This window comes from Atractosteus spatula, chromosome 6 (genome assembly GCF_055471065.1).
Source record: "Atractosteus spatula isolate fAtrSpa1 chromosome 6, fAtrSpa1.hap1, whole genome shotgun sequence".
Lineage (NCBI taxonomy): Eukaryota > Metazoa > Chordata > Actinopteri > Semionotiformes > Lepisosteidae > Atractosteus > Atractosteus spatula.
In genome coordinates this window covers 22,108,837-22,136,328 of record NC_142711.1, presented here as the reverse complement: position 1 = coordinate 22,136,328, position 27,492 = coordinate 22,108,837, and the positions used below count along the sequence as shown (strand labels likewise).

Sequence of the window (27,492 nt, the reverse complement as noted above, 5' to 3'; positions counted from 1 at the left end):
CTTTGTTTTCTGCATGGACGTCTCGTTGCTGTTTTTGGTCTCGCCACCTTCCGTGTTACGATGCACCTCTCATTCTTCTAACTCTCATTTGTTTTTTCCAAATACTAACAAAATGTACCCAGGGCGGAAAATCGGCTATAGATCGAGGAATCAGGGGTCTAAGGATTCATCGCAGTGTATTCCTTTGATAAGAATTCCCTCTTACACATAGCATAGGAGTGATCCTGACATACAGTACATGGTGAAGAAGCACAGATGTCTAAGGCTCTGTAGCAGTGCTTCTTCCCTAAAGATTTACATGGACCCCTGATAAAATAGGAGCAAAAAACATCTTGCATGATTGGATAATGTCCCACTTAAAGAAAATTAGTTATACTGTAATCATAATAGTATAAGACACAGAGCAAAAATCATATTTCTCATGAACTGAATTCCAGAGAACAAGAATGTTGTTAATTCACACTTTAAATACATTTCTGCTGTAACTTTGTGCTCTTTTGAAACTGCAATTGCAAACTGCAAGGCTCTTGGAGCCCTTGTCAGGATAGAGGAAATCACTAACTTTAGCATGTAACAGCTTGACAAAGGATACGATATTGTCGTCTGTACGATAAAGATGAAAATCAATAAAGAAATGGCCGATGCCGTACAAACTATGTTCTTGATTGACTAACTCAGTCCAATTTAATGTTTAGTGACCTGCCATAGTTAGAATAATAATGGGAACCAAAGGGTTTGAAGAATTCTACATACTGTAGAGGAATGTTCAGAAATGTCCCCTCTGAAGTGCCAGATTCCCAGGCAGGAGGCATCTAGTCTGTGTAATCCCTGCCGGAGGAGGATTTATAAAATACTATAGGGTCTTTATGGTTCCGGTGCCTCTCGTCAAATTGTTATTCAATTTTTCCAAAACATTTAGATATGAAAACTTGGTTTTATTTCAGGTGTTTCAGGAACCACTAGTCGGGAGAGTCATTTGCCCAAACCTAGCAGGTTAAGAGTGCTGTTTTAATAATGGAATTAAATGCTATAAAATGCAGCTATGTATACAAAAAGTGTCCCTTTTTATATTGAAAAGGAACATCCCCCTTTTCATAGGGTATGCTTCTCCTTACTATTTAAATTCCCACTGGGATACCTGTAGGGTACTATATGTAGATGGAGAGAGGTATCCCCACACTATTATATGCAAAGTAGTTGATTATAAATTGTTGACGTTTTAGTTCTGAGATGTTTGCTTTTAGCCAATAAAAGTATTAGAAAGGTGTGCATGCCTTTTGCATTAATCTATCAAATTGCATGATTAAAAAGAGCTCTTAATGTTTTTAACAGGTTGGAAAGGGTGTATTGTGTTGATTAGTAAATGCTAATATTGACAGCAGTGTGAGATGGAGGCTTTTGTGTTTCAGGTTTGTTCCCTTGCTGTGGGCATGTGTTTGCTTACAATAGAATTAAGGTTTGAAAAAGATAAAAATACGTAAAAAACAAATTGTCTTATGGCCAGTATGTAAAGACCTTCAGGATTGTCTGTTTGTTAAAGGAAGGCTGTTTGGAAAAGTTTGTGGGGTGACGTCTACAGTAGGTACTTCAGGTTTATTCATCTGTATGTGCAGTGAGTGTATATAATACCTTTTGTTTGCCGAATTTACTCTCATAAAATGAGGTAGAAGAGGGGCTCCAAAAATACCAGAATTGTACAGGGTTCCACCGTGGATAAGGTAGTTTTCCTTGAGGAGCAGCACTGCTCCAAAAGGTGGAATGAGTTAAGATCTGTGTTTGAAGAATGACAAGGGTTTGCAGACTGTTTAGGTCTCTTTATAATGAAAAATAGCCCTGATCGTGCAATATATCTGCATAGGTAAGAGTTCTTTTCATTTATACAATGCTGTTCACCCGAAAGGTTACCAAATCAGTTTGCATATAGGAGTTGGCCAAATTAATCATGCACTGAGTTAAGTGTGCATCCAGGTGCAGCTGCACAGCACCCAGTGTGCACCAGCAGTCCTCCTGCATAGCTGATTCGGTGCCATGAGATATTGAGTTAATGGGCAGTGTGTCATTCAGTCAGGATGCAAAAGAACAAGTAAAGGTTTATTCCATGCTGAAAAGAGAAGAAAAGAAACCGAAACTGTGGAGCCTTCTTCGGCCGAAACGTTGTTTCTTTTCATCTCTTTTTTCATGGAATAAACCTTTACTTGTTTCTTTGTAGCCTGTGCATGCTGACGCAGCTCCCTACTTGAACTAATTCAGTCAGGGTGCCAGATTTAACTAATTTTACACATCAAGGCCTTGAATCTCTGACTTTAGTCTAGGAAAACCAATGCCACTGTCTGGCTTTCCTTAGAAGTTTCCTTCTTTCCAACGCTGTGGTCAACAAGAAAAATCGTACCCCAATTGCTTTGACTAATGCAACTTTCTGAATGTCTTTCCCTGTGATCTCATAAAAGGATTAATGTTCCTAATTTTTTGCATTGCTTTTATGGGAGATAACACTCATTTTCTCTTGGGGTCCATTGTAATTAGAATGTGCATCCTTTTGGCCTACGTAACTGTTTGTGATATTAGATACAAGATGCATTCGTGACTCATTTGGAAATGAGAGTGCTGTGACACACTAAGACGGCACTGATCTTATCGACATCAAATCACAGAAAGGAAAGCTGGCGTTTCATTTAGAACAAAGATTAGTTTGGGTTGCATTTTTGTTAGATAGTTTTAGTGAGAAATCATTAGACCAGTTCTGAAATGTTTTTGTCATGTCTGTTAAGTCCTATAAAGTGCTCTTTGAATTGCATTAATATAAACCACTTATAGTGGAGTTTTCAGAATTGTTATACGGTGCATTACAAGGGCAATAATCAGTCTTTATCTTGTGATGTATTGATGGTATTTTTTTTAATTAGATTGAACTGATTTTTGAATACATTTAACAATGTTAACAGGGGCGTAATTTTAATTACAACAATGTTATCTCTAAGAATTGAGTTTTCCTTAAGAAGTATAGAGCAGTTTGGCATTGGCAAATCGATTGCAGATGTAACATACAATTTGCCTCAGTATAAACTAGACATGCATGTAAAACTGCTGTTTTGCACAAAATAACTTTTAACAATTCTTGAACTTAATGGTGCATTATTATTCTAAAATACTGTAATGCTGGAAGTGACCACATTAATTTTGACCATGTTTTTTTTTTGGTGTTTTGTGTTTCAGGGTGAAAATCCCATCTATAAGAGTGCGGTAACAACTGTGGTCAATCCTAAGTACGAGGGAAAATGATGGAGCCTCTGTTTTCTTTACAACACTGTATGCAAAGTAGTTTTTTGTGGGGGGGGGGGGGGGTGTTTTTTGTTTTTGTAGTCACCGAATGCTAACAAAGTTAGGCCACTATCTCCATGATTTTTACTAACAGTAGGGTTTTTTTTCTATGCATCATTTGGAAAAATGTACAGTATGTATAAACTTGGTTAAAGACTTAAGTTTTTTGTTTTAATTGTTATGTTTGCCACAGGACTGGCATGGACACAGAGGTCTGATTGTGCCTTTCACAGAAGCAGTCTATAATGACGGAGACGTTGTTTTCTAACGCGCGGTGGTGGTGTTGACTAGGGCCTGCTTTTGCAGCAGGAAATGTAGCATGAACTGGCGTAGAGAGATGTTCCACGTTGCAGCCTTGCGTATTGGTGCATGTTGTCGATTGGTTTTCAGCTGCGCAAGAGGTCAAAATGTACAGCGGAAGCAAGCAGGAAAGTTTTATTTTACAATCAAAGGAATTTTTTGAAAGTGGCTATTTATGAACAGAATCTAAATTTCAGGAATTAACTATACTGTTCATGAGGCAGGTACTAGTTACACCACAATCCAGGCTCTGCTAGCACCAGTTTCCAGCAATGCCAAAAATAACTGCCTTATTTACGAGACAAAAGCCTTATTTTTAGTGTTCTAATATCAGTAACCATGAGTGCATTTCTAGAAATTCAAAGTATTTCAGCAATCTGAGCTTGCTTGTTTTTATTACTGTAATTCTTTTTACCTTTATTTTTAATAGAGGCTTGGATGTAGGCTATTCTTCCATGTGAGAGATCAGTATAAAAAGAATAAAAAGATCAGTGTTAAGGGAATGACCTCTGAAAAACATTAAAAGCCTCAAATGCCTCATGTACTACAATGTCACATTCTTGTTTTAAAGTGCCTTTTATTTCAGCATTATGTTCACTTTTGCAATACTGTTTCTGAAATTATTTATTAAATAAAGTACCAAAAATGACCGTGAATACTGTTGATTTATTGTTTTTGCTTTTATTTTTAATGTGGTTAGAAGTGTGCGCACAGGCCATGAAAGGTCCGTAAAATATACTGCATCAAGTTGAAACTTGAACAAAAGACAGGTGTGTACATCTTAGATCTTCCAAAAACTCTTATTTTACTGTAAGAAATGTAAAGCTAGGAGCCTTGACATATGTAGCAAGCTTTCTTTTCTGCAAAGAAGGTATTGGAGATATGAAGTCTCTCTGTAATTGTTGTAACAGTCTAGGAGTTGAGTGGACTTCTAATGTTAGATTTAACAGTTTTCGGTTGGTATTTGTCTGAACTACATTTATGCTATTATACAAAAAAAGTCTGTTTTTAAGATTCCTTGATTTCTCAAAAGGGTGATCCCTGTTGTTTGCGATTATAATCTGGTCACAGTCCTAAATTAACGGGCAAAAATTCATGTAAGACAAAAGATTAAAATATTAAAGAAACGAGCATTTCCTGGCCTTTGAACTCAAAAGTAAGTTTTTAAAATCGAGGTGAACCTCATTTAGAAGTCAGTGGAAAGATTCCAGACTGGAGGGGATCTGAACATCAAGTTGAAGAGTAATCTTGACTTTCACTTCTGATCTTAATCATACTGCATAGAATATTGTAGGTGTTTTATGAAAACATTGGGTGTAATACCTCATTTCTACAGAACATCAGCATCTGGCTGTGATGAAGATGAAGAGGTAGTATAACACCAATAACCATGCTTAATCCGTTAGATGAGTGTAGTTGCTGTGCAGAATTGAATCTGTACACTGACATACAGTTCTAATACACTGTCTCAGCTTTGCCATACATTTAAATGCAAAATATGTTGGAGTTTGGTATTGGATATACAGCCAGCCATTACTGAAACTTTACCTGTGACTTAAAGTAAGTCACTCAAATGTGGCCAGTCACATGTGACCAAACAATGAAAAAATCAACAAAAAATGTTTATGTACCTTTTTTTTTCTAAGAACACGCAGTGGTGTTTCTTTTGATGCTCGGTATGTCTTCACCTGAAAAAAGCATGCTGACCTTTTCTGTACTTGAGTCTGAGCAGGGGAAATATCCTGAAGCATGCACATAAATGCATACAGTGCAGCTAAAAAATGAAAGCACAGTGGCATGTACTGTAAATCTAAATGGTCTCGGCTCTGTATAGGGACTCTTGTCATGCTGGCGAGATGTACTTGCTCAGGTGTCACCTCCTACATCTCCCTGCTCTTTCTTCTACATCCGCTTCTATAAATACTTTGCTGGGTCAAGGTGTTGCAATGCAAAAGTTTCTGCATTTTAGTTATATCCAATATAGCTTTTCACGTTTTCAGCACTTTTAAATGCCTGTGATTAACTTCAAAGATGGCATTATAAGCAACAGATCCTGCAAAAAATCTTTCAATATCACAAATCTGGATGAGAACTAGATTAGAAACATGTCTGCGATTCAAACTGCAACTGTGATTGTTCCTCTAAGAGTGGTGCCATTTTCTTCCTCCAGTGAGGTTAAACAGACAGAACTCTGCACCTTCTAGCACTAGTGACGATGTTTTGTTATGACCTCTGCGTGCCCTTATTGGCCACACTTCTCAGCTCTGCAGAAAGTTTCTCAGATACAGCTGCATACAGGCTGTTCCATTCTGCTGCCGCACTGATAGTGAATTGGCAGCTTGTTTTTTCTCAGAGAATCCCACCTAACAACCAGCCAAAACAAAGCAACACATGACAGAAGCCTTGTACTAATTGGTTATTTTCTTGGGCTGTCGTCTTTTTTTCACAGGGTTCAATTTTCAAAGTGGCGGTTCAAAAACAGGAGAAATGCCAGACCTGTGTGACTATCCTTGCACTGGAAACTGCAATCTGAAATTTGCTTTGGCTTTATTATTGTCAATGCTGCACACTTGGCTTCTTCTTGAAGCCATGAGAAATAGTTAAAGAAATAGAAAGAGTCTAAAACATTTAAAACAATAATAGTACAAATAAGCCCCATATCTTGCAGATTTTTAACTTCAAAAGGCATCATTTAAAATAACTGCTTAATTATTTTAAACTTATTGAGATGTTTAGATAATTGCAGGAAAAGTAATTTGTAGGTAGTTCCTGAGCACATCACTAAAAAATAGAGGTGCCATGATGAGCTACTTCTTTCATTAGCTTTGTAATATTAAGTTACCTTTATTTAATGGTAGCATTTACACTACATTTTCCGTCTCAAATTAGCATCTAGGAGTTTCTGGATTCCTCCAAAAACTACCACCATTTCTGAAGCTGCATGTCTTTTGCTCCAAAGTGATTCTCTTTTCCCTCCCAAGAAGGTGGACTTTTTTGTCTGCAAGATACAGAAAATTCTCATGACTTTTCATCTTGGCAAGACTGGATTGTAGGTTGGAACTTTGTGCCAATTATCGTATCCCCCCCCTACGGAAGTTGCCCAGGTAGCAACGTCATTCTTGTCCTTGGAGGATATTTTGGCTGCCAGCCTGACCCTCCAGCACAATTTGTGCTACCCTGTTAGATAATCCAACTATTTAATAGTAGTTCAGGTGGGTAGCAGCGTTAGCTGCTTTGCAGTGGTCTGCAAAGTGGTCTGCAAAGGAACAAGTAATAGGTTTATTCCCTGCTGAAAAGAGAAGAGAGAAAACACAACGTTTCAGCTGTGAAGTCTTCCACACACCTGAAGAAGGCTTCACAGCCGAAACGTTGTGTTTTCCAACTATTTAATATAACAGCTTTCCCTCCACTTCTGTGGGATGGAAATCACTGGAAGTTGGCAGAGGGCAGTGAAGATGCTGGTCCAGGGCCTATTATCTGTCATGCTGTCTTTAACACAGTATCGGATGCAGCTGAAAGGGCCCTGCACCCTTCCCCATTCCCTCAGTATGCAAGATTCTGTCGTAGAAGGCGACATCTCCCCCTTGAAACGTAGTGTAGAGTTCTCCTGGTGCAGACAACTTGGTCTCTTGGGATGGCGGAGTTTGCCTCTGCCCAGGGAGTGACGCTGCGCACGGTGTAAGAGCACGGCCGGCTCCGAGGAACGAGCTGCTGCCCTCGGCTCACCGGCGCGCTGGAGGCAGAGGCTTTCTGGAGCGGTTCCGAATCACCAGACGGCAGGTCCTCTTGGTCGCCAGAGTCACCAGAGAAAGAAGGAGTGACCGGCCTTTGGAACCGTGAGACGCTTGGAAGACTTTCGGAGATCGTCACCGAGAGAGAATTATATTTGAGGGTTTTTTCATGAGGCTGAGAGACTGTTTTGAAACCCAGTTTTGAAAGACGAGGGACTTGAAAGAAGTCAGTTATCTGCCCGACAGAGGAGCTCAGGCTTGTGAATTTGGTTTGTCTTGTTTCCGTGCACTGGTTTGTACCTTATGCCTACATGTGTGTCTGTTTTCCTGGCCCTGTCTGTTCTGAAGATCTTGTTACGGCACGCCCAGCTGGGGTGTCGCGCTGCTCTGAGGCTGTGGGCAGATTTGGGCGCATCCCAGTAGGAGAAGAACTGCTCTCATCTCATTTGCAAGGAGATTCACAGGTCATCTCTTACCATGGTTCCAGTGCAGCAGGCGTGCTCATCTGCGGAGGACGTGCTTGGGTGTCCAGGTTCCTACCATTATCAGCAGTTCCCATGGTGATGACTTCTAGCTGTCATGGTGTCCTCCCTCTACCTGCATAAATCGCAGTCACTCCGGGGAGCCGTCTACAATTTAAACAATGCCGGCCATCTTTAAACTGATTTTGATTAGAGCTGATTTCATTAGAAAGCACGGGTGGCTGTACTATGCCGTGCCAAAACAACCGTGTCATAGTGCTGTACCTGTTCTACTGCCCTGGAGTAACTCATTTGTTATTTTAAGAGGTCTTGTTATCATTATTTACTTTAAATGTGCTCATATAGTATTATTTCAGAAAAATACGTCCTAAATGCAAAGAACCTGCTTTTAATTTTAAATGTGACATAAAATTTAAAATACCGTACTTAAATGAACAGTGGCTCTCTTAATCAATGTATACAACTCAGTCATCCAATTTCTATGTTCTGGTGCCTGTAACTTTCGTTTACAGACATCTCATCCGCTGTCGATGCAAGCCAGATCAGTCAGCATATTGTATGGTTATTAGTATCACAGACCGGAAGGCGCAGAAGACATCAGATGATGTGTACACGGTCAGTGTAATGTACAGAATTCATCCACTAGGTGGTGCTGTCCTGCTATTCATTCTTATTTAAGATGTAAGCAAGAGTAAAACTGATGAATTCCAATTAATAAAAAACTTAGTAATTGGTTTTGTTAATACGATGTTTTGTATGACCAAACTATATTGCTAGAAAAGTGTTTTTATACATTTTTGGAAGAAAAATAAAGTCTTCTGATGATTATTTAAGGAAGGATATGCCCTGATGTATCATAAAGATCTTTACATTTCATAGCATTTAAAGTTCTCCCTGAATAACAATTTTCATCTATATGTATTAAAAAACCTTTTAACATACAAATCGGAGGAATGTTGCATCTATGATAGTAAAAAAAATCTCTCCACTGAAAAAAAAATTGCTTACACTTATATAGTACTTTTCTGGACACTCCACTCAAAGGGCTTTACAGGTAATGGGGACTCCCCTCCACCACCACCAGTGTGTAGTATCTACCTGGAAAAATGTTTTTTGTCTAAACAACTTCCTTTCCTCCAGTATCAGTCACGCCCCTTGGAAAATGTGTGTTAATTCTTTAAGACATGTTTATTGGCCTTTTGTGTCAGCCAGAAAAAGACTGGTGAGAAAATGAACAGCTGTCTGTTGCAGTTCTAAAATAAAACACAATGTCTTGGTAAAGAAAAAACCTACAGTTGGAGACTCAATAACAGTCTGGTACTTAAATGAGTCAGCAAGTGCTCTTTGATGAGTCTTTCCTTATCCTGGGCTCTTCCGTTGATGTGTTTTGCCGAAATCACAGCTTGGTCACCATTCTTTGCAAATTCCCTGTGTGGTGACCCTCTTCTGCCCTCGGTGGCAAGACCTGCCACAGCCTAGGAAGACAGCTGAATGCAGGCCTGCTGCTTTTCGGTTGTGTTTGTGGCCCTTGTGTCAGTTTTGAAAAGAGCACCCATTCCCACGTGCTGTATGGATTGTATAGTTCAGAGGCTGGGGGAGCATATCGATCACATGTCACTAACCTCAGAGCTGAAAAACCTGGGGGGACAATTCAACTTTCTAAAGCATGAGTCTCTAACTTTTGTCCTGGAGATCCTACAGCCTAATAGACTTTCATGCACTAATTATTATTGTTGTTGTTGTTGTTGTTATTGTTATTGTTATTATTAACTTCAATAATAATACCTTACACTTGTATAATGCTTTGTTAGACACTCCACTCAAAGTGCTTTACAGGTAAAGGGGACTCCCCTCCACCCCCTGGATGTTGTGACGGCAGCCATAGCGTGCCAATACACTCACCACACACCAGCTCTCAGTGAGGATGAGAGTGATGAAGCCAGTTCATCCATGGGGATCATTAGGAGGTGATGACTGGTAAAGGCCAGGGGGAAAACTGGCCAGAACACCGGGGACACTTTTCGAGAAACGCCCTGGGCGTCATTTAGTTTTTAATGACTAAAGAAAGTCAGGAAATTGGTTTTACGTCTTATCCGAAGGCCAGCACCTTTTTAACAACATAGTGCCCCCATCACTATACTACTATTATAGTATATACTGTAGTTATTCCCACTAACATCTCTTCCTTTTCTGCATTCAGTACCTTTATTCATAAATTTGGCTCTTATTTTATCCAAACCAGCTTACATTTACACCCATGTTTACGGCTGGAGTTTTTAGTAGAGAAACTTGAGTGAAGTCCTTTGCTCACAAGTACTACAAGTGAGTGTCACCTAGGATTTGAACCCACAACCGTCTAGTTACAAGTGCAGAACCCTGGCCACAGCTCCGCACTGCTGCCTCAGGCTCCCCCTCCCCAAGCTCATTTCCTTTTATTGTCTTTGGACGTTTGTGTAAAAGAACTAATTTTTTATTTTTTCAAGACGTCTCATCCAAGTAAGAACAACAAACATGAAAAAAATTCAGTCTATTGTATCTATTTTAGCTCCTCTGCACAATGACTTCAGAGTGAACTGGAATTGTTTGGCTGAAATGAGTATTTCCTCTCGGAGCATTTTTTAAAACAATCCTTGCAGAGACATCCGGAGCTGAATTGTTTACAATTTGTTTCCGTCAATTAACAGATCCAAAACAAGTCTGTCATTTGATGTTCCTGGTAAAGGTTCTTCAGAATGATCCATAATTAAAGAAATAATTATGTTTAATGAGGTTTTAATATGCATTAAAGGTCTTTGGCTTATATCAGTAATCGTGTTTCTTCTTCTCTTTTTAGGATTTTCTGTGTGATCATAGAAAGTGTTGGAATGGCTCCTCAGAGCTGAATAGGCAGCACTGAGTTGTGAAGCTGTCATTGTTTATGATACACTAGTTCTTATAGAATGTCTCTTCAGTTTCAGGTTTCTAAAGAAAGAGCCCTTCCCATCTTGATAGGATCTTGTGGACGGACACTGTGACTCGTTCTTGAAGTTTCTGGAGGCCATCTAACACAGTGACGTCACTGTAACCCTTTAAAACAAAATCTCCAAAACAAATATCCACACCTGAGCTTCTGGATTAGAGTTTAAACCATCCTATCTGAACACTATTGAAATTGCATCATTTCAAGCATCTCTAATACTGGCAGACAACTGAAGTAAATGTGGTCAAATTGCAGAACTTTTATTTTGGAATAAAGCTAAAATTGTTCCATGTCCAATATTGTGCACACAACGTGTATTTCTGTGAATAATCATCCAGTCATCAAGAACTCCAAATTTTTAAAGTTTGGGAATAATCATTGTTGGAGGTTTAAAAGGTTGAATGTGAGAAACATTTTCTGGTTTGCTGGAAATTCCTGGATGCAGTGTAACCCTACTCAAATAATTTATAAATAGGAAATATTTCTCAGTATAACAGTAGCCTTTTCACTTTCCTTAGTTGTTTTACATTTTTTAAAAGTCATACCCACAGTAACCATACTGTACGTCCATCAGTGCACTTCTTATCCTTCTTGTGAGCTATGATGTTGCAGCATTCATTAGAAAAGACACATTTAAAATCCTTTCCGACTTAGTGTCATATATACCTCCAAGAACTCTAATAAGGTAAAATTGAAGTTCAGGTTAATACAGTGTCTGACATAAATATCTGTATCAAGGAAATGTATAATAACCAGATGATTAGGATCTGGCAGTTCGGGGGTTAAAAGGCTTTTCATTTTCTGGGTAGTTTCTGTTGCTCACTGTGTGAAATATCTGTCAGATCCCATCTACAGCAGACTGAGCTGGACAATAAATATTCAGGTCTCCTCAGCTGGACTGAACCTATCTTTGTCTCCAGGAATCATTTCAGCGAGCACTGAAACAGACAGCAGAGGTAAGTAATTGATTTCTACTTTGGAAAAGGAAAGGGTGCACTGAACCCATTCTAAATTCAGCGAATTAAGTTAGCCACTTTTTTTCAGCAATTTAAGGATGAATATATGGAGTTCACTGCTTAACCCAGTACTTTAACAGTTAATTTGAGCTGATTACAGGACCCCATGTATTTCTTCTGATAAAGATATAACCGTGATGTACAGGACTATAAATCCATCTTAGATCTAATTTCATGTCTTCACAATTAACGAAGGCCAAGTCCTCAAAACTCAATACTGACCCTATATTGCATAATTCAAAATCCAATTAGCTTGGTATTTTCACAGATTTTTAAATAAGGTACCGATTCTACAGTTCTTTCTCTTGTGATGTCTGTTATACAAATCACATTTTTGTGAGATAGTCTTGATAATTTGTAGTATTCTTATCATTTTCTACATAACATATTCTGATTTTCCTCTCTTTGGATAAGACGTTCATGCTATAAAGTACTATACTGTATGATTTTTAAATGTTCAAATTTAAAAGTCCTGCCATCATCATTATTTTAAAAGAACATAAAAGTAACTATTTTCAAAGATTTTAGCTGTACTGGTCTGGAGGTGTATCGGTTCACTTTTGTTTTAAGGATAAACTAAAGTTGATATTAAAACATCTTAAATAAGCCTTATACATTTCTTTTTTTCATCATATATTCAAATATGTTGCAGACCTGCAAACACTAAATTTGATTAAAATGTGATTATTAATATATACAATTAAAAAATGTAAATGTATAGTCAATGAAATACAAATCATGAATAATTTAACTGTTAAATAATCATCATCATCATCTAACTTTCCATCCTCTCCTTTGTCAGCACTTTTTAATGTGAAACATGCAACTTATTACCAAATGTTTCATTTGTACCTTGTATGTATATACAGAAATTAAGGAAAGGATGATTTAAACATAGGAAAATAACATTTTTCATATGTAGGAAATTTTATGTAACGTGTTGCTTTTCTATCTGTAATACAGTAATAAAAATAAAAAAGTGTAATGTGACCCTAAATAAAAATCGTTTCATTGGGTTAATAATCTGTGTGTAATTCTATTGACAGATGAATTCACAAAGATTAATTGTTGCCGGATTGTTCTGCTGTTTAATAGACGGGGAGCAGATAAAACGCGGTAAGGCGGAATTAATCCCTTAAATCCAGTAAATGTAATGATTTATTCAGAGGTTATTAATGAATCTGCAAATACATGCAGCAACCATTCACTGGAAAGTCCCGAGCAACAAAGTATTTGTGTTTCAGATTCAGTTCTGCAGATACCAATTAGAAAATGATTTTGCTTGTTGACCATAATGGCTGTCTTTTTAAATATTTAGATATTAACAAAAAGCAAAATTAAAAAAGAATCCCCACAGATGGATAGAGTCTGAATTTTTAGATATGACTTTTATAAGAAATACAGAAATAATCATGGTTCTTTAATAAAATATCAGACGTTGTAGTTCACCTAGGATTCAAAGAGCAATTACCAGGAACAAATGAACGAGGACTGGAGTCTTATGGATTTCATTTAAAATGCTCAATTTCGCATTTCACAGCGTAAGTCTGGATGTGGTTGTTTCATTGAAAGAATTTTTTTTGTTGGGGGTGGGGGGGGGGATATCTTAGCTCATGGAGGGTCTGCTTTGTCTTTGCAGGTGAACGCCAATGTAATCCAGTGAGCGCTCAAACCTGTGAGGAGTGTTTAGTGTCTGGCCCACAGTGTGCGTGGTGTTTTAACGAGGTAAAGAGAATTCTCACCTAAGAGCTCATAGAAACAGAATTTTTAGCCGGCATTGTAACAAGGGACCACCATGCGCCTCCGTTATCAGATTTTTTTCAATCTCTAAATATTATTAGCCCAATCGGGTTTTCAAAGATCTTAGAATTGAAATTAGTTTTGTATGTTGAGACCTTTGTGTTCATTGATAGAGAAAAAGCCAAACACCTAGGATTGAGCCTCTTCCTTTGCTGGAATTATGCTCTCGGGAATCAGTCCAAAGAAGAGTGACCAAGTGCATCCCCAGGCTTGAAAGAATGTTTTGTTCTAACAGGCTGAAAAGGACTAAATCTTTTTAGTCTTGAACAGAGAAGACTGCAAGAGGGACTGATTCAAATATTCAAAGTACTCAAAGGCATTAAACATTAAACCACTGAAGCAATAAGCATTAAACCACTGAAGCAATAAGCATTAAACCACTGAAGCAATAAGCATTAAACTTATGGAGGTCTTCAAAAATCAACAGTGAAACAAAAACCAGAGGACACCGACGGAGTTTTAAGTGTCAGTGCAGGAGGTTCTGTGAAACTGGACCAAACTCCCCAAGCATGTATTCGATGTGGATAATCTGACTTCTTTCACAGAACAGCCGGATGAGATCCTCAGATCGATTAGATACTAAAACCACGAGACAAGCTGGATGGGCCCAATGCCCTCTTCTCATTTGCAGACTCTCTTTTTGTCTTCCTTATAGAATTTCCCCAGCACCCTGCTGCAGCTGCTAAACCCCGGTTTCTACCCAATTACTGTGAGGTGCTGTGTGCCAGTATGGGAATGTGACTGATGTCTTGAAATACCCTCAATGTAGTTCTGATCTAACCTGGCACTAAAGCCTATGCCAATGCAGAGCCTAGATACAGTAAATCCTCCAGATGTATTTACAATTTTGGAAGCCAAATAATAAAGCAGAGATTATAAGTACTATTACAGGAAAGCCATAGTGTGTTTGCCAAGGCTTTGACTGTAACTGTTACACATCCCAGGGATGTGCACTATAAACTCTAGCCGAATGATCCTGACTGATCCTGGGTCATCAAGGCCCAGAATGCAACAGATAATATATGTCTCTTTAACTTGCAGGCGTGCAGCAGCATGTCTGAGAGAAGGCTTAAGCTGATCCAATCAAGCTGACCAGTGTGTTCTTTCTCCCGTTTGAAACTGTCCTCTCCACAAAGTGAAAGCACATGGAAAACACATTTAAAACCGGTTTGTTAGTTTTATTAAACAAGAGAACTCGCGTTGTGCAAGTTACTTGCTTTTCGTCTTTTGTGAAGACGTTTATAGGACCTGGGCAACTGACGGCTGAGCGCTGTGGGGACGTGACCACCCTGATTGAGAAGGGCTGCCCAAGAGACCAGATCGAAGATCCCAGGGGCTCCACTGTGCTGCTTCTCAACGAGAATGTCACGACGCAAAGCAAAGACAAGAAGCTGAAACCTCATGAAATCAAGCAGCTGCAACCCCAGAAACTGCTTGTAAATCTCCGGATAGGTTGGTACAATATTTGATGGCTCTGACTGTAACTACTCTCCCCTGTTAACTAGAGACAGAAAAGAACTACACACAATTTTGACCACGTGTCAAAAATAAAGAAGTATGAAAATGTAGAAAGAAGAACTGTGTGATTTTCACTCACATGCCCTCTGCTACCACAGGAAGTTCAAGTGGGGCACATTCTGTTTTCTGGGTTCTGCTTTGTTGCTTTGTTTTACAGAAATGTCAGTCTAGCCTGTTTACTGGTTACAGTATTAATTATGTCAAGAAGGTAACTTTTAATAGATTTGGTGCATTAATATGTATTCTTTTAAAGTAGCCACTAGTGCTCTTGGCTCCTCTGTAATATTGAAAGAAAGAGAAAAATTATAGTAATACTAAGAAATCTGCAAGGGTCATCACCACATTTAGTTATTACAAAATGTACACAGTGTGTCTGTAATTCAATTGGTATACATACCTGGCATAAATGTGGGGTGGGTATGTTGGACTTCTCATTTAAAATACAGGATTTATTGTCAGTAAAATCATATGGTCATATCCTTACACAACATGGCTGCTGCACTGAATTCACATTCTTTCATCTGTGATCTTTCCAGTTTATTTCAGGTAACTCTTGACACTTACACAATTGCTGCAGGACTAGGTAACGTTAAAAAAATGTTAAAAAACACAAACGCCGGCAGTTGCTTTCTGTTTCTGCTTCCTTCATGAGAAAGTCACGTGCACAGTATCGTGTGATCTGGGGGATAGTCCTCTAGTTTGTAGGGAAAGTTCTCTGCACTGTTAGAATTGACAGTGTCTCTAGAGAAAGGCTTAATTGTTTCAGAACTGTTTAAGAATGCTAATCACAAAAAGTGGTACCCTAGGTTCAATTACTGGTGAGGTCTGTGTAGGGTTTGTATGTTCTCCCCCTGTTCATTTGGGATTCCTCCGGGTGCTCTGGCTTCCTCCCTTAGTGCAAAGATGTGCTGGCAGGTGAACTGGCTTCTGGGAAAACTGGCCCTGGTGTGAGTGTGTGTGTCAGGGTTCCCATTGCACGTTGCTTGCTGGAATAGGGTCCTGTATAGGATTACATAGTTTGAAAATGAATGCACTTCTACAGCATATACAGTAAATGGAGGTTACAAAGTCATTAATCCAGTTGATCAAAATTAGTTGTTTTATTAGTAATGTGTCCTCGGGACGCAAAAGAAACTCTAATGGTATAACAACACAAAATCACCAAGGTGACCTGCCTGTGAAGATGCAGCCTCGGATATGTAATTTATTTGGTGTACGTAGTCCTTTTTCATTCTTAAATACTGATCCCAAGACATTCAGTCTTGGTCATCCAGCAAAAGCTGGACTCCAGCAAAATACTTTTTCAGTCTTAATAGCTGGCCATTCATACTGATTTGCAGGAGAACCTCAGACCTTTGAGGTGAAGTTCAAAAGAGTGGAGGCCTATCCTATTGACTTGTACTACCTTATGGACCTCTCCTTCTCCATGGAAGATGACTTAATGAATATAAAAAGGCTTGGGACAGACCTCATGAAAGAAATGGAAGGTATCACAGATGACTTCAGGATAGGTAGGTATTTACAGCCCAAAGAGGAATGACATTGCAGGCTGGTATCTGCGGCAGAGGTGGTAACAAACCACAGAATTGAGCCGCAGCATCCTGTGGTTTATTTTGTGCTATTGTCTGGTTGGTGTGTTTTTTAAAGTTTACCAGGGAATTCTGTTTTTGCAAGAGGGATTTTGGAAAGTGGCCAATACTACGAAGTTCAGAGTTTAGAGTTCAATTTATACGGCATAGGCACAAAGTAGAATGAAATGCTTATTTGCACGAAGCTGTCTGTGAATCTGGAGGTGGGTGCCGTCATGCTCCTATCATGTTTCCCAGAGGGCAGTGGGGAGAAAAGTGAGAAACCAGGATGATTGTCATCCTTAGCGACGCTCCTGGCCTTCTTGAGACAGCGACACCTCAAAGCGCATGAACATTCATACAGGCCCTCTGCTTGCTGCAGGCTTTGGTTCGTTTGTGGACAAGACGGTGATGCCTTACATCAGCACCACCAAGGACATGCTGGAGAATCCCTGCAAGAGGAAACAGCCCTGCGCAAGGCCCTTCAGCTTTCAAAACGTGCTGAGGCTGACGAACGATGCGCAGTGGTTCCATGATCTGGTTGGAGAGCAGCGCATCTCAGGAAATCTGGACTCCCCGGAGGGAGGTTTCGATGCCCTGATGCAGGTGGCAGTGTGTGAGGTGAGCAAGACCTGAGCAAGACCTGAGCACTAAAGAATACTGAAAAGTTGAAGAGCTCAGATTGTCCTCCTTAACAAAGAGGACACCACATAGAACCACCAGGTGTGCCTTTTTGTGTGCACACTTGTTTTCCTCAGATCTCACTTGTTTTTCCACATCTTCCTCCCAGGATGTGAATTCCTGATTATTGTGTTAAATAGAAGAAGTGGAACAGGCAGGCGTTACGCAGACTGTCTCTACAAAACGCATCACACCTGCAATGTGATTTTGTGCTTGGTTATATTTTTGAGAAGAATAGGTACTGAGGTTACATGAGCAGAAAAAGGTCGTGTTTTCTCACATTTCAAGGAGCAAATTGGCTGGAGGAACGTCACCCGTCTGCTGGTGTTCTCCACTGACGCTGGGTTCCACTTCGCCGGAGATGGAAAACTGGGAGGAATCGTTTTGCCGAATGATGGAAGGTGTCACCTGGAGAATAACACGTACACGATGAGTCACTACTATGTAGGTTGTTTAATGTGATTTTAAAATTTCTTCTCACTTTGCAATGCTGGAAAGCAAGATACCCTGAAGAACCAAGAACAATATTCCAATGTACTGATAGTCCTGAACAGAAGGAACAAATGTAGAGCATGTCAGATGGTTAGCAAAGTTGTGCAATTTCACATTCCGGTATGCTACTTGCCAACAAAATGGAAAGAGCATTTCCTCCAGCTGTATCTTAAAACATTCAAGGGGAATTTTGTGTTTAAATGTCTTCTCTCTGTTAGACCACTTAGAGTAAAGAAGACATTTACAAGACCACAACTTTAACTTTAAGCACAAAGGCTTTATTTCTGAAGGTTCAGCATTGATAAAATATACTGCATTTTAGATTTATTTTCAATAAATTATTTGCGCTACGTTCTCGTGTATATTCTTGCTTCCAGAATCTGCATTTAATAACATTGTCCTATTTTTTTCCAACCAATCACACGCATTCTGTGAATGGCTAACAGTTGCATTATATGAACTATTCCACCTCAATTAAGTCTCTATGAAGTATTTTATATTATCTTTTCTTATTTCTGTTGTAAAGGGCTCTCTCCATCTCTTTGACTCCACAGGATTATCCCTCTATTGCTCATCTTGCTGAGAAGCTGAGTGAGAAAAACATTCAGACAATCTTTGCTGTCACTCGTGATGTTCTGCATTTATATGAGGTGAGATTCCAAAGTCTTAGTCTCAGATAGATAAACTGAACTTTCCCCTCTTTGCATGACAATATCATTTTTCAGCATGTCTCTGTCTAGAAAAATAAAAAGGTTTGTCTTATATAAACAAATCCAGAACAACATATACTACGTACTCCTTTTTATCTGGTATTCAGACATTTTTATTGTTCTCTGTATCCCCTGTGACCAGTATTCCAACACCTCCTAGTTGTTAGTGGGTGAACCTACCTGAAAAAGCTTGTGTTTGCAGACTTTTTGCATACTCAGAAGTAAATATCCAATATTCCCTCCTCACATAAATGTAATAGCTATTTACTGAAAAGCTCTTTATAGCCACTCTGATTTTGTCTTTGATAAAGATGTCTGTTGATGTAAAGGACCACCTGTATCCATTAATTGAATGGATTTCATCACATGGATGGGAACACTGAATATGTCTTTTGAATTCTTAGATTCCTTTATTTTTCCCTTTTTTTTAGGGCTTAAAGATCCACTTTCCAAAAAGTGCTGTTGGAATCCTCTCAAATGACTCCCATAATATATTACAGTTAATCGTGGATGCCTATAATGTGAGTCGTGGGCTTTTCTGTGAGCTTTTATTATGGCGATGAATCTCCAGCCACTTAAATTAGGAGTTCAAAGTGTTAAGTTTTCATAACATCATAAAGACAAATGTGTAACTTTTTATCCTGATTTGAAAAAAAAGACTTCAGAAATTCCCAAGACATAAGAAAATAATTCCAAGAATATTGATTATAGTGTCCATGTGTACAGGCATGAATTTAATAGTTAGTCTAGAGGTCTGTGTAATAGAGGTTGGTTTATCCAGCTGTTAGGAAGGGTAGGCCAGGTGAGGAGTCAGTCATCTCATATGAAATAGATTTTTCTCTGGCTGTAAGAAACAAAGTAAACAGGAAAAAGTAGACGTTGATTCCATGCTGAATGTAGAAAGAAACTAATAAGAGAATAATAATAGTCCTTGTATTTGTACTGATTCGTGTTGTGAACAAATTTGACTAATTGATCTCCTACGAAGAGAGTCTATTCCAAACATGTTCCCAATAACTAATACATAAAAAAGAGCCTAACTCGAAACCAATTTGCGTACTTGTAAGTGTGTTAATTAAAGTATCTTTAAATAGTTTGTCATGACAGAGTTTAAATTATGTGGTATTACTCCTCATTACATACTGTACAACTAATTATTTTAAATAGTACAGCAGGCAGTACCCTTACCTCCTTGTCAGGTATTAGAAAGTAACAAGAGCATGATCAGTACTAGGCTGGCTGAACCTTTGCAAAAAAAACAAAACAATCAGTTTTCTGCTAGAAATGGTTTTGGTGCTAAAAGTGGTTTTGGTGGCTCTCTGCCCTCTGGACCAGAACTTTCAAACTAGCACCACAGTCTATTAGCCAGAGACACCGAGCTGTAGGTGTTGTGCTTTAGATAAGATTAAACTGAAGTTCTGACTACTTGCTCATTAAAGATCTCATGGCACCTTCCATAAGAGTAGGGATGTTAACACTGGTATCCTGAATATAGTCCGCTCTGGATATGTACAGCCTGGCTTTGCTGAAATCCCCCAGTTTTGATAATTCAATAAAAATATAAATACGCAAATGATGAAGCACTTTCTCGCTTGTCTACATGATCTGCTTGTGCCTTGGAGATGCTGGCCCACAGTGGCTACGACTGTAGCTCAGTCATGGAAGATGTGGTCCTCTCCTGTGTGTGATGCACTTCAAGATCCTTTGGGATAAAAAGGGCTGTATACTTAGAACTTAGACTTAGAAATAACTTTATTTTTTCCACAAGAAACTTCATTTGTTTTGCTGTGTACATTTAAAAAAACATCCTCCAAACATACAAACATATACAAAAACCTTTACTCATATATGTCACATAAAGCAGAACACACAATGAAAAACAAGGTCAGCAGTCCAGTATGTTACAGTATATATATATGTAGTATTCACTGATATTAATAGTATAAAACAGGTATAAGTATAAGGAAGTTGGTGAAAAGGGGGAAGAAGGTGAGGAGATATGTCCATAAATCTAAGCATCTCTTTCTGTTTTTGGTGGTAGTCAGAGAACCCAACCAGAATGTGATGCTGGATGTAATTCTGTAAAACATCTATAAAATACTGTAAATGCAAGGAATTATTTTATTATTGTGTCCCTATGTAGAATATGTTTACAGAGGGGTGGTTGGTGGGAGGTTGGAATATTTAAGTGCCTTTGTTCTCTTTGTCCATGGATATCATTAAGCAAATCTTCCAACAGGCCCTGACATCTGAAGTCATAATGGAGAACAGCAGATTACCTGAAGGGTTCCAGATAAGCTACACTGCCGTGTGCAAAGACAACACCACCCAGTCTGGGACAGAGGGAAGGAGATGTCTGAATATTTCAATGGGAGATGAGGTCTGTTGCTTTTCTGCTGCACGTCCTCTTCAGCGTGCATTATGCACGTCATCCTCTGGCAAGATCTGCCAAATCTTGTTTTGTGTTTGCTTAGGTGAAATTTCACGTAAGCATTGTTGCACACAAGTGCCCGAAGGACCCAGAGGAAATTCGAGTTACTCTGAAAGCCCTGGGTTTCAGTGAAGAAGTTGAGATCCTTCTGAAGGTGATCTGTCAGTGCGGATGCTACAGAAACAGAACCCCAGACAGCCCCAAATGCAACAATGGCAGTGGTACTTTAGAATGTGGTGTTTGCAGGTAATACCTTTTTATGACACTGTGAGAGTGATTTTTCTACTACAGTAGAAATGTTTCAGATGTATTGTGTCCTGCTGTGCCTATTATATGACAATTGAATTAAAACCTGTATTGCATGTATTGAGAAAAAAACCCATTCATGAACATTGGAGTGATTCTGGGGCTGGTGTGATGGGTCTCTGCTCTCCTTTTAGGTGCAAGGAAGGTTATGTGGGTACCTCCTGTGAATGTGACGCCGAAGAAGCTGACGCCCTGGGCTTGATGGACTTATGCAGGAAGGACAACAGCTCAAGCATTTGCAGCAACAACGGGCTTTGTGTGTGCGGCGAGTGTGTCTGCAAACAGAAAACCCTCAACCATTTCTACTACGGAAAATACTGCCAGTGCGATAACTTCAGATGCGACCAGTACCAGGGCTTGATTTGTGGAGGTAAGAGAGAAGCATGCAGCAAACGTTAACCTGCTGTTTCTTTCTGTGTTGTGTAGGCAAAAACAAATTGAGTTTGGAAGTCATTAAGTACAGTAGTTAATGTAAAAACTTTCAAGGCTTAGAAACGTCATTGACTCAGCAACCCTTTGAACTCTCTGATACCTGCCATGACCTGTACAGCTGGGAGTCAGATGTAGCAGCTGGTTGAGGAGTCAGCCTCTTCCCCGAGCGTGTGTGGACTGGCAGAGATGGTTGGAAAGGAAGGCTATGTATTCCCTCCACAGAGAGGAGAAAAAAGTCCGTGAACATTTTCAAAAGCGGGCCTTTCTGGAAATCAACGTTTTTAGAGGAACGCTTCCCTCTGCAAACCCCAACTTCATAAATACAATAAAGTCTGAGAGGCTATCTGTCTCTCGTGCCTGTAAACATGCTCTGTGGAGATATAATTCCAACGGACTGTTCCAATGCCCCACTGCATGTTTCCCAGTGGTCTGCGATGATGTACGTTCGCTGAGTAGAGCACTGACTAAGACGCGCAGCGTACAGATTTGACTCAACACAGGCCAGGAAAATAGCTGCAGTTCCAACTTGAAGACTGGGTATTCTGGGATGTTTTGGATCATGCATGATCTATAAAAAATACATCCTGTAATCCATTAACCTTTAGCTTTAGCCACTTTGTTATTTAGACCAAGTGGTGGCAGTTTATGTCTCTCTCCACCACACCTGGTTGTAGTACGAATGGAGGCGTCCATGTTTGTAGACTTTGGGTTCCCGTAGTGTGCTGATCTCAATAACATTGCAATGTTATTGCAGGGATTGGCAGACACTAGTGTGAACCTATGTATCAATTGCCCATGATGTGCAGGATGACATATCATGTCTAAGCCATTGATCTTGGATTGGGCCAGCTTTATTAAGTGAAATATGAGCATCTCGTGTGCCGATCACACCAATAGTGTGCTAAAGAGCAAAAGTGCTGAGTTCTGCAACACAAATTGTGGGCTGAATGGAATGAAAACCACAGATGAGCATATTGTATAGGCTAGAGAAGACAGCAATGCCAGGATTCGTCAAGTGCGAATTTGTAGAATTTGAATTGTTGGGATCATCGGCTTCTGTGGCATGGTGGCAAGACAAAAATGCCTGTTTAGCTAATAGTTAAATATAATTGAGGAAAGTAAAGTGGATGGTTCCATACCAAAGATTGCGATATATGCACAAAGGTACCACAGGAAGCAAACATCCAAGCAATTTTCTGGTAGTCCGAAATCAAACACTTAGCTTAGCTGTAGTTTTGCATATTTTTAAGTCCTTCAAGGCTGCACTCCACAACACCATAACTATTCAAGTGCCATGGGATAAAAAAATGCACATGGAAACCAGCACATACAGTAAGCAATATTTAACCGTCTTTGTTCACAAGTGAGTAATTCTTTGATGAATAAGAAATCAGTTTAAATGATGTTCAGGCAAACACATATAGTAGGTGCTGATTCTCCCCATGGGCAAGCGGTGGTGAAAACTGAGCAGCGTATTTCTCTGTGATGTATTTCATCCACATGGAAAATAAAAACCTTGCATTGTTGTCACTGTTTACCAAATCATCACCAGGACAGGTGGACTTGGAAAATGGATGTATGTGTGGATGTTTTGACTGAATGGGCACCATGATGGTGCAGTAGTTAGCATTGCTAGCCAGCGTTGTGGCCTGGATTCAGTTCTGGATCTGGGGTGCTACCTGTGTGAAGTTTGTATCGTCTCCTCTGGGTGCTCCAGTTTCATCCCACAGTGCAAAGACATACTGGTGGGTTAATTGGCCCTGGTGTAAGTGTGTGCACGTCTGTGTGTCTGCTCTGCGATAGACTGACTTCCCATCCATGGTGTAACCTGCCTTGTGCCCATTGCTTGCTAGGATAGGCTCTGGCTCCCCTGCCACCCTGAATTGGATAAAGTGGTTAGAAAATGAATGGGTGAATGTTTTGCAATTGCTCTCTAATTTCTATTCATCTAAAAAGAGATATCACCACATGCCATGTGCTAACCATATGGTCACATTCCCTTTACTGGGAGAAACTGTGTTCCTCTTCCATACACGTGACACCAACAGGACTGCGTGAAACAGGATCCTGCTTCTGGTTTGCAGGTAGGGGCCACTGTGAGTGTGGGATGTGCAACTGCTTCCCTGGATTTACTGGAAGTGCCTGTGATTGCCCTCTGAGCACGTCCGGCTGTGAGGCCAAGACTGGGGCCCTGTGCAATGGCAAAGGGAGCTGTGTCTGTGGCGTGTGCGTCTGCAGCGACAGCAGGTACCAGGGGCCCACCTGTGAGATCTGCCCCACCTGCCCCGACAGGTGCAGCGTTCACAGGTGGGTGAACTATAACAAGGCACTCACACTGCCTAGACACTGCACTAACAGCTGACAGCAGATTAGGCACCTGATTACCCCAGTAACATATGTAGCCCTGGGCGACACGGACACCAGTACATTTTTGCAATGAATGTTATTGTATTCAGTCATTTATATTTCACACAGTGCAGAAAAAATGCTTTAATCGTGGTGTTCGGCAGAAGATGGTTAATAAATACCTCAGTGTGTAGAACAGCACATGAGTGGACTTCTTTAACAAGAGAAGACAGTACTGTATATCAAACTTGAGTGTGAGGAACGCGGACATCCAGGTGACGGCTGTGTGGCCCTGCAGGGACTGTGTGTTGTGCAGAGTCTTCAGCAAGGGCTTGCTGGAGGAGGAGTGCCAGACACAGTGCAGCCACCTCAACATTACACTGGTGCAGGAGAGCAGCGAGTTCCCCCCGGCGCACCACAACACTGGCTTCTACATGTGCAAGGAAAAAGACGAAGATGACTGCTGGGTCCACTTCGTGTATCAGGATGACAACAGAGCCAATACCTCCTACCTTCATGTTATAGAAAAACTAGGTAATCAAACCTTTTTTTTCCATTTTTAATTGTTTTGATTCCCTTGGTCTGTACAATAATGCTAACCCACATTGGAAAGAGCCATTTTAACACATATGGACACTAACGAGTCATGAGTAAACTTTGGGGTTTTCCATTTCCACTGAAAGAAGGCCAGAGTCCCAGGAGTGCAGTTGTTATCTGTGTTATTAGGGGCATAGTAGTTCACTGCTGTAGTCTGGAACCAAACATTCAAGCATTAAACAAGAGCAGTGGGCCAGCTACTGTATATTCTTCATTTTCTTCTACAATCCACAGGTATCCAGTGGAATGAAACCTTTTTTCCACATGTTAATTCTGCTTTGATTCCCCAGACCCCACAGTGGGGAGATTGAGGGGTGCTAGTTGACACCTCATACCCACTGATCTTTGAGCCACTTAATAGGTCACAGCCGACACACTGCCACGTAGAGGACGCAAGAAGTACAGCTCTGGTGCCTTTCTGTTATTCCCATGAATGGATGTTCAGTAGTGATCATTCTGTATGCATTAGAATTATACAAAGTATTTCCACACATGGCACAATAACTATCTCCGTAAAAGCCCCAATCCTCAGATATTTCTGAAATGTCACAAACCACAAGGGTCTAAATGTAGATTGCACTCAAGTTATGTCAGGAATGTGCCTTGGTAAGGGCAGATTCCTCCAGCCACTTGGCAAGGCCACTTGCAATGTCAAACAGGATTGCTCATGCGTTTTAGTTTTAGTTCAGATTGGAGCAGATGAGTTTCTGATGGTCGTGGTATTGCAGCTGGCAAAAAACATGCTGGGATTTCAGTGGCGTCACTATGCAATGATTTGTGTCTAGAATGGACTTGGTCACTGGTGTTATAGCATTAGCCCTGATTGACTTAGGCCCACGCCAACCTGTGTCAGTTTTGTGCTGCCACTTAGAGAATCCTGGTCACAGATGGCTAACCAATAACCATGTCCCAGCTTCTAACCAATAACTCTTGGGACGTCGTGCTCAGTCTGGGCTCTGAGTGGACACCTTTATTGGCTGAACAGCATGAACAAACTCGTTAGAATGTCTCAGTGTTTATATATAGCATGACGAATTGAGTTAATGACATGGCAAGGTATAGAGATTCTAGTAATGTATTTGAATATGTTGTGTCTCAGGAGCCTGTGCCAAAGCGTAGTAATTCAGTGTCCCCGTGATTGTGGTCAGCATGTCCAGCAGGTCCCGATGTCCTCTTCATCACTGGTGTGGCCACTGGGTCTATTGTGCTCATTGGAGTGGCCCTGCTGACCATCTGGAAACTGATCACAACCATCCATGACAAGAGGGAGTTCGCTAGGTTCCAGAAAGAGCTTGTAAAAGCTAAGTGGGACACGGTAAGTAATCTGACTAAATAGCCATGAGTTCAAAACAAGTTATTTTAACATACTGGCATAACGCAAAACAATGTTTCTGTCCCGTACAACACAGAAACTATCTCTGTGTCGTTATAATTATTTTTTAAATTGCAGGGTGAGAATCCGATCTTCAAGAGTGCTGTCACAACTGTCCTCAACCCGAAGTTTAAGGACCAATTATGGTATTGTCTAAATATTGTCAAATTATAGACTCTTTGACAGAAAAACATAATCAGATTTTTAAATTTTTTACGATGATACTGGCGTTTTGTGAACACTGTCAGCATATATGTGAAACAGCGATTAGAAAAAAATGTTGGTCTTGCACAAGACCTGTCAGAATTCTGGTACTGTCTATTGATTGAGGACGCACATGACACAGACTGCTGTTTGTCTTAATGTTCAACTTCACACTTGTTTCATGTTTGTCAGTGACTCGCCGTGCCAGGAGTAGTGATGTTTGGAAGCAGCTCTGGAAAGAGAGAAACACAGATCCAAAAATGGAGCTCACGAACGCCTAGAACATTTCCCAGCTTTGAGGTGGATATTGGTAAAATCATCTCCTCTCCACAGAGGAAAGATGCAACTTGATTTGAAGATTGCTAAACACCCCCCTCTCTCAGAACTATTTAAAAAAAAGCATGATGATCTGATTGTGCATTTCACTGTGCTTGTGGGAATTTCGCGAGAAGTCTAAATGTCCTTGTTTTTTTTTACACATCAGCAAACTGATATGATTATCTGATTCCTGATTTCTGAATGTTACCATGGTGGCTATCTCATTTTTTAACTGACAGAAACAAATTTCAACGGTGATGATTCTGGAAAAAAATCCCAATCAAACACCTAAAATTCCTAAAGAGAAATAGAAAATGTTTTTTTTTTTTATGAAACATCATTTGATTCCCAGGTCTTCTTCTTAAATAAATCTTTTCAGATGTTGTTCATTTTTATTACCCTGTTCCAGGTTGTATTTTAACTGGAAATTAAAACTTTATTTATGAGTGTCACAGCTTTACTGTGTATCATTCTTTGAAATATCACTTTGCTGACACTGCAAATATTCAGGTCAACTTCTGAAATTCCGATATCACAATAAGTGAGCTATTGAGACCTGTCAGTCTCTAATACACTTACTCCCTTTTTCACCCCGATTCAATTACCAGATTCTTAAAAACCATTTAATATCTGATTGCTGTACTTTCCTTAAACAGTTCCAAATGTTACGGCACAAACCATTTAGAAAAAAGATCTCAGTCTGCTGTGCTCCCTCATCAAAGAGAACATGTTCATTTTACTGGGCAGCTGTAGGCAGCCAGTCCTTTAGATCTGGATTGAATTATATCCTCAGAGAGGTCCCTTTCAGCGACCTCTGAGAACACACAATAGACTGGAGGAGATACGAGGGACACCCATTCTGAGCTCATTGACATGTGGTTTGGATATGTAACAAAAGACGTCCTGTTTTC

The 27,492-nt window shown here is 39.9% G+C and overlaps 2 protein-coding genes across 3 annotated transcripts in view; both read left to right on the top strand.

The window, feature by feature from the left end:
- itgb1a (integrin, beta 1a) overlaps window positions 1-4,264 on the top strand; it is a 43,335-nt gene extending 39,071 nt beyond the window's left edge. For both annotated transcript variants that reach the window (XM_088919456.1, XM_088919455.1), the window contains one exon: window positions 3,214-4,264. In XM_088919456.1, coding sequence (XP_088775582.1) covers window positions 3,214-3,279 — 66 coding nt within the window. In that variant the 3' untranslated portion in view covers window positions 3,280-4,264. The remainder of the gene's footprint in view (window positions 1-3,213) is intronic.
- Window positions 4,265-11,626: 7,362 nt separating this feature from the next.
- On the top strand, window positions 11,627-27,028 carry LOC148832675 (integrin beta-1-like). Its single transcript, XM_088919457.1, has 17 exons — window positions 11,627-11,746; window positions 12,853-12,922; window positions 13,446-13,531; window positions 14,842-15,058; window positions 16,465-16,635; window positions 17,075-17,313; window positions 17,662-17,817; window positions 18,420-18,515; window positions 19,007-19,096; window positions 20,815-20,955; window positions 21,050-21,252; window positions 21,447-21,682; window positions 23,829-24,051; window positions 24,389-24,624; window positions 25,836-26,002; window positions 26,138-26,205; window positions 26,456-27,028. The coding sequence occupies exons 2-17, from the start codon at window positions 12,853-12,855 to the stop codon at window positions 26,475-26,477; spliced, it is 2,421 nt and encodes an 806-aa protein (XP_088775583.1). The 5' UTR covers window positions 11,627-11,746; the 3' UTR covers window positions 26,478-27,028.
- Window positions 27,029-27,492: the final 464 nt, after the last annotated feature.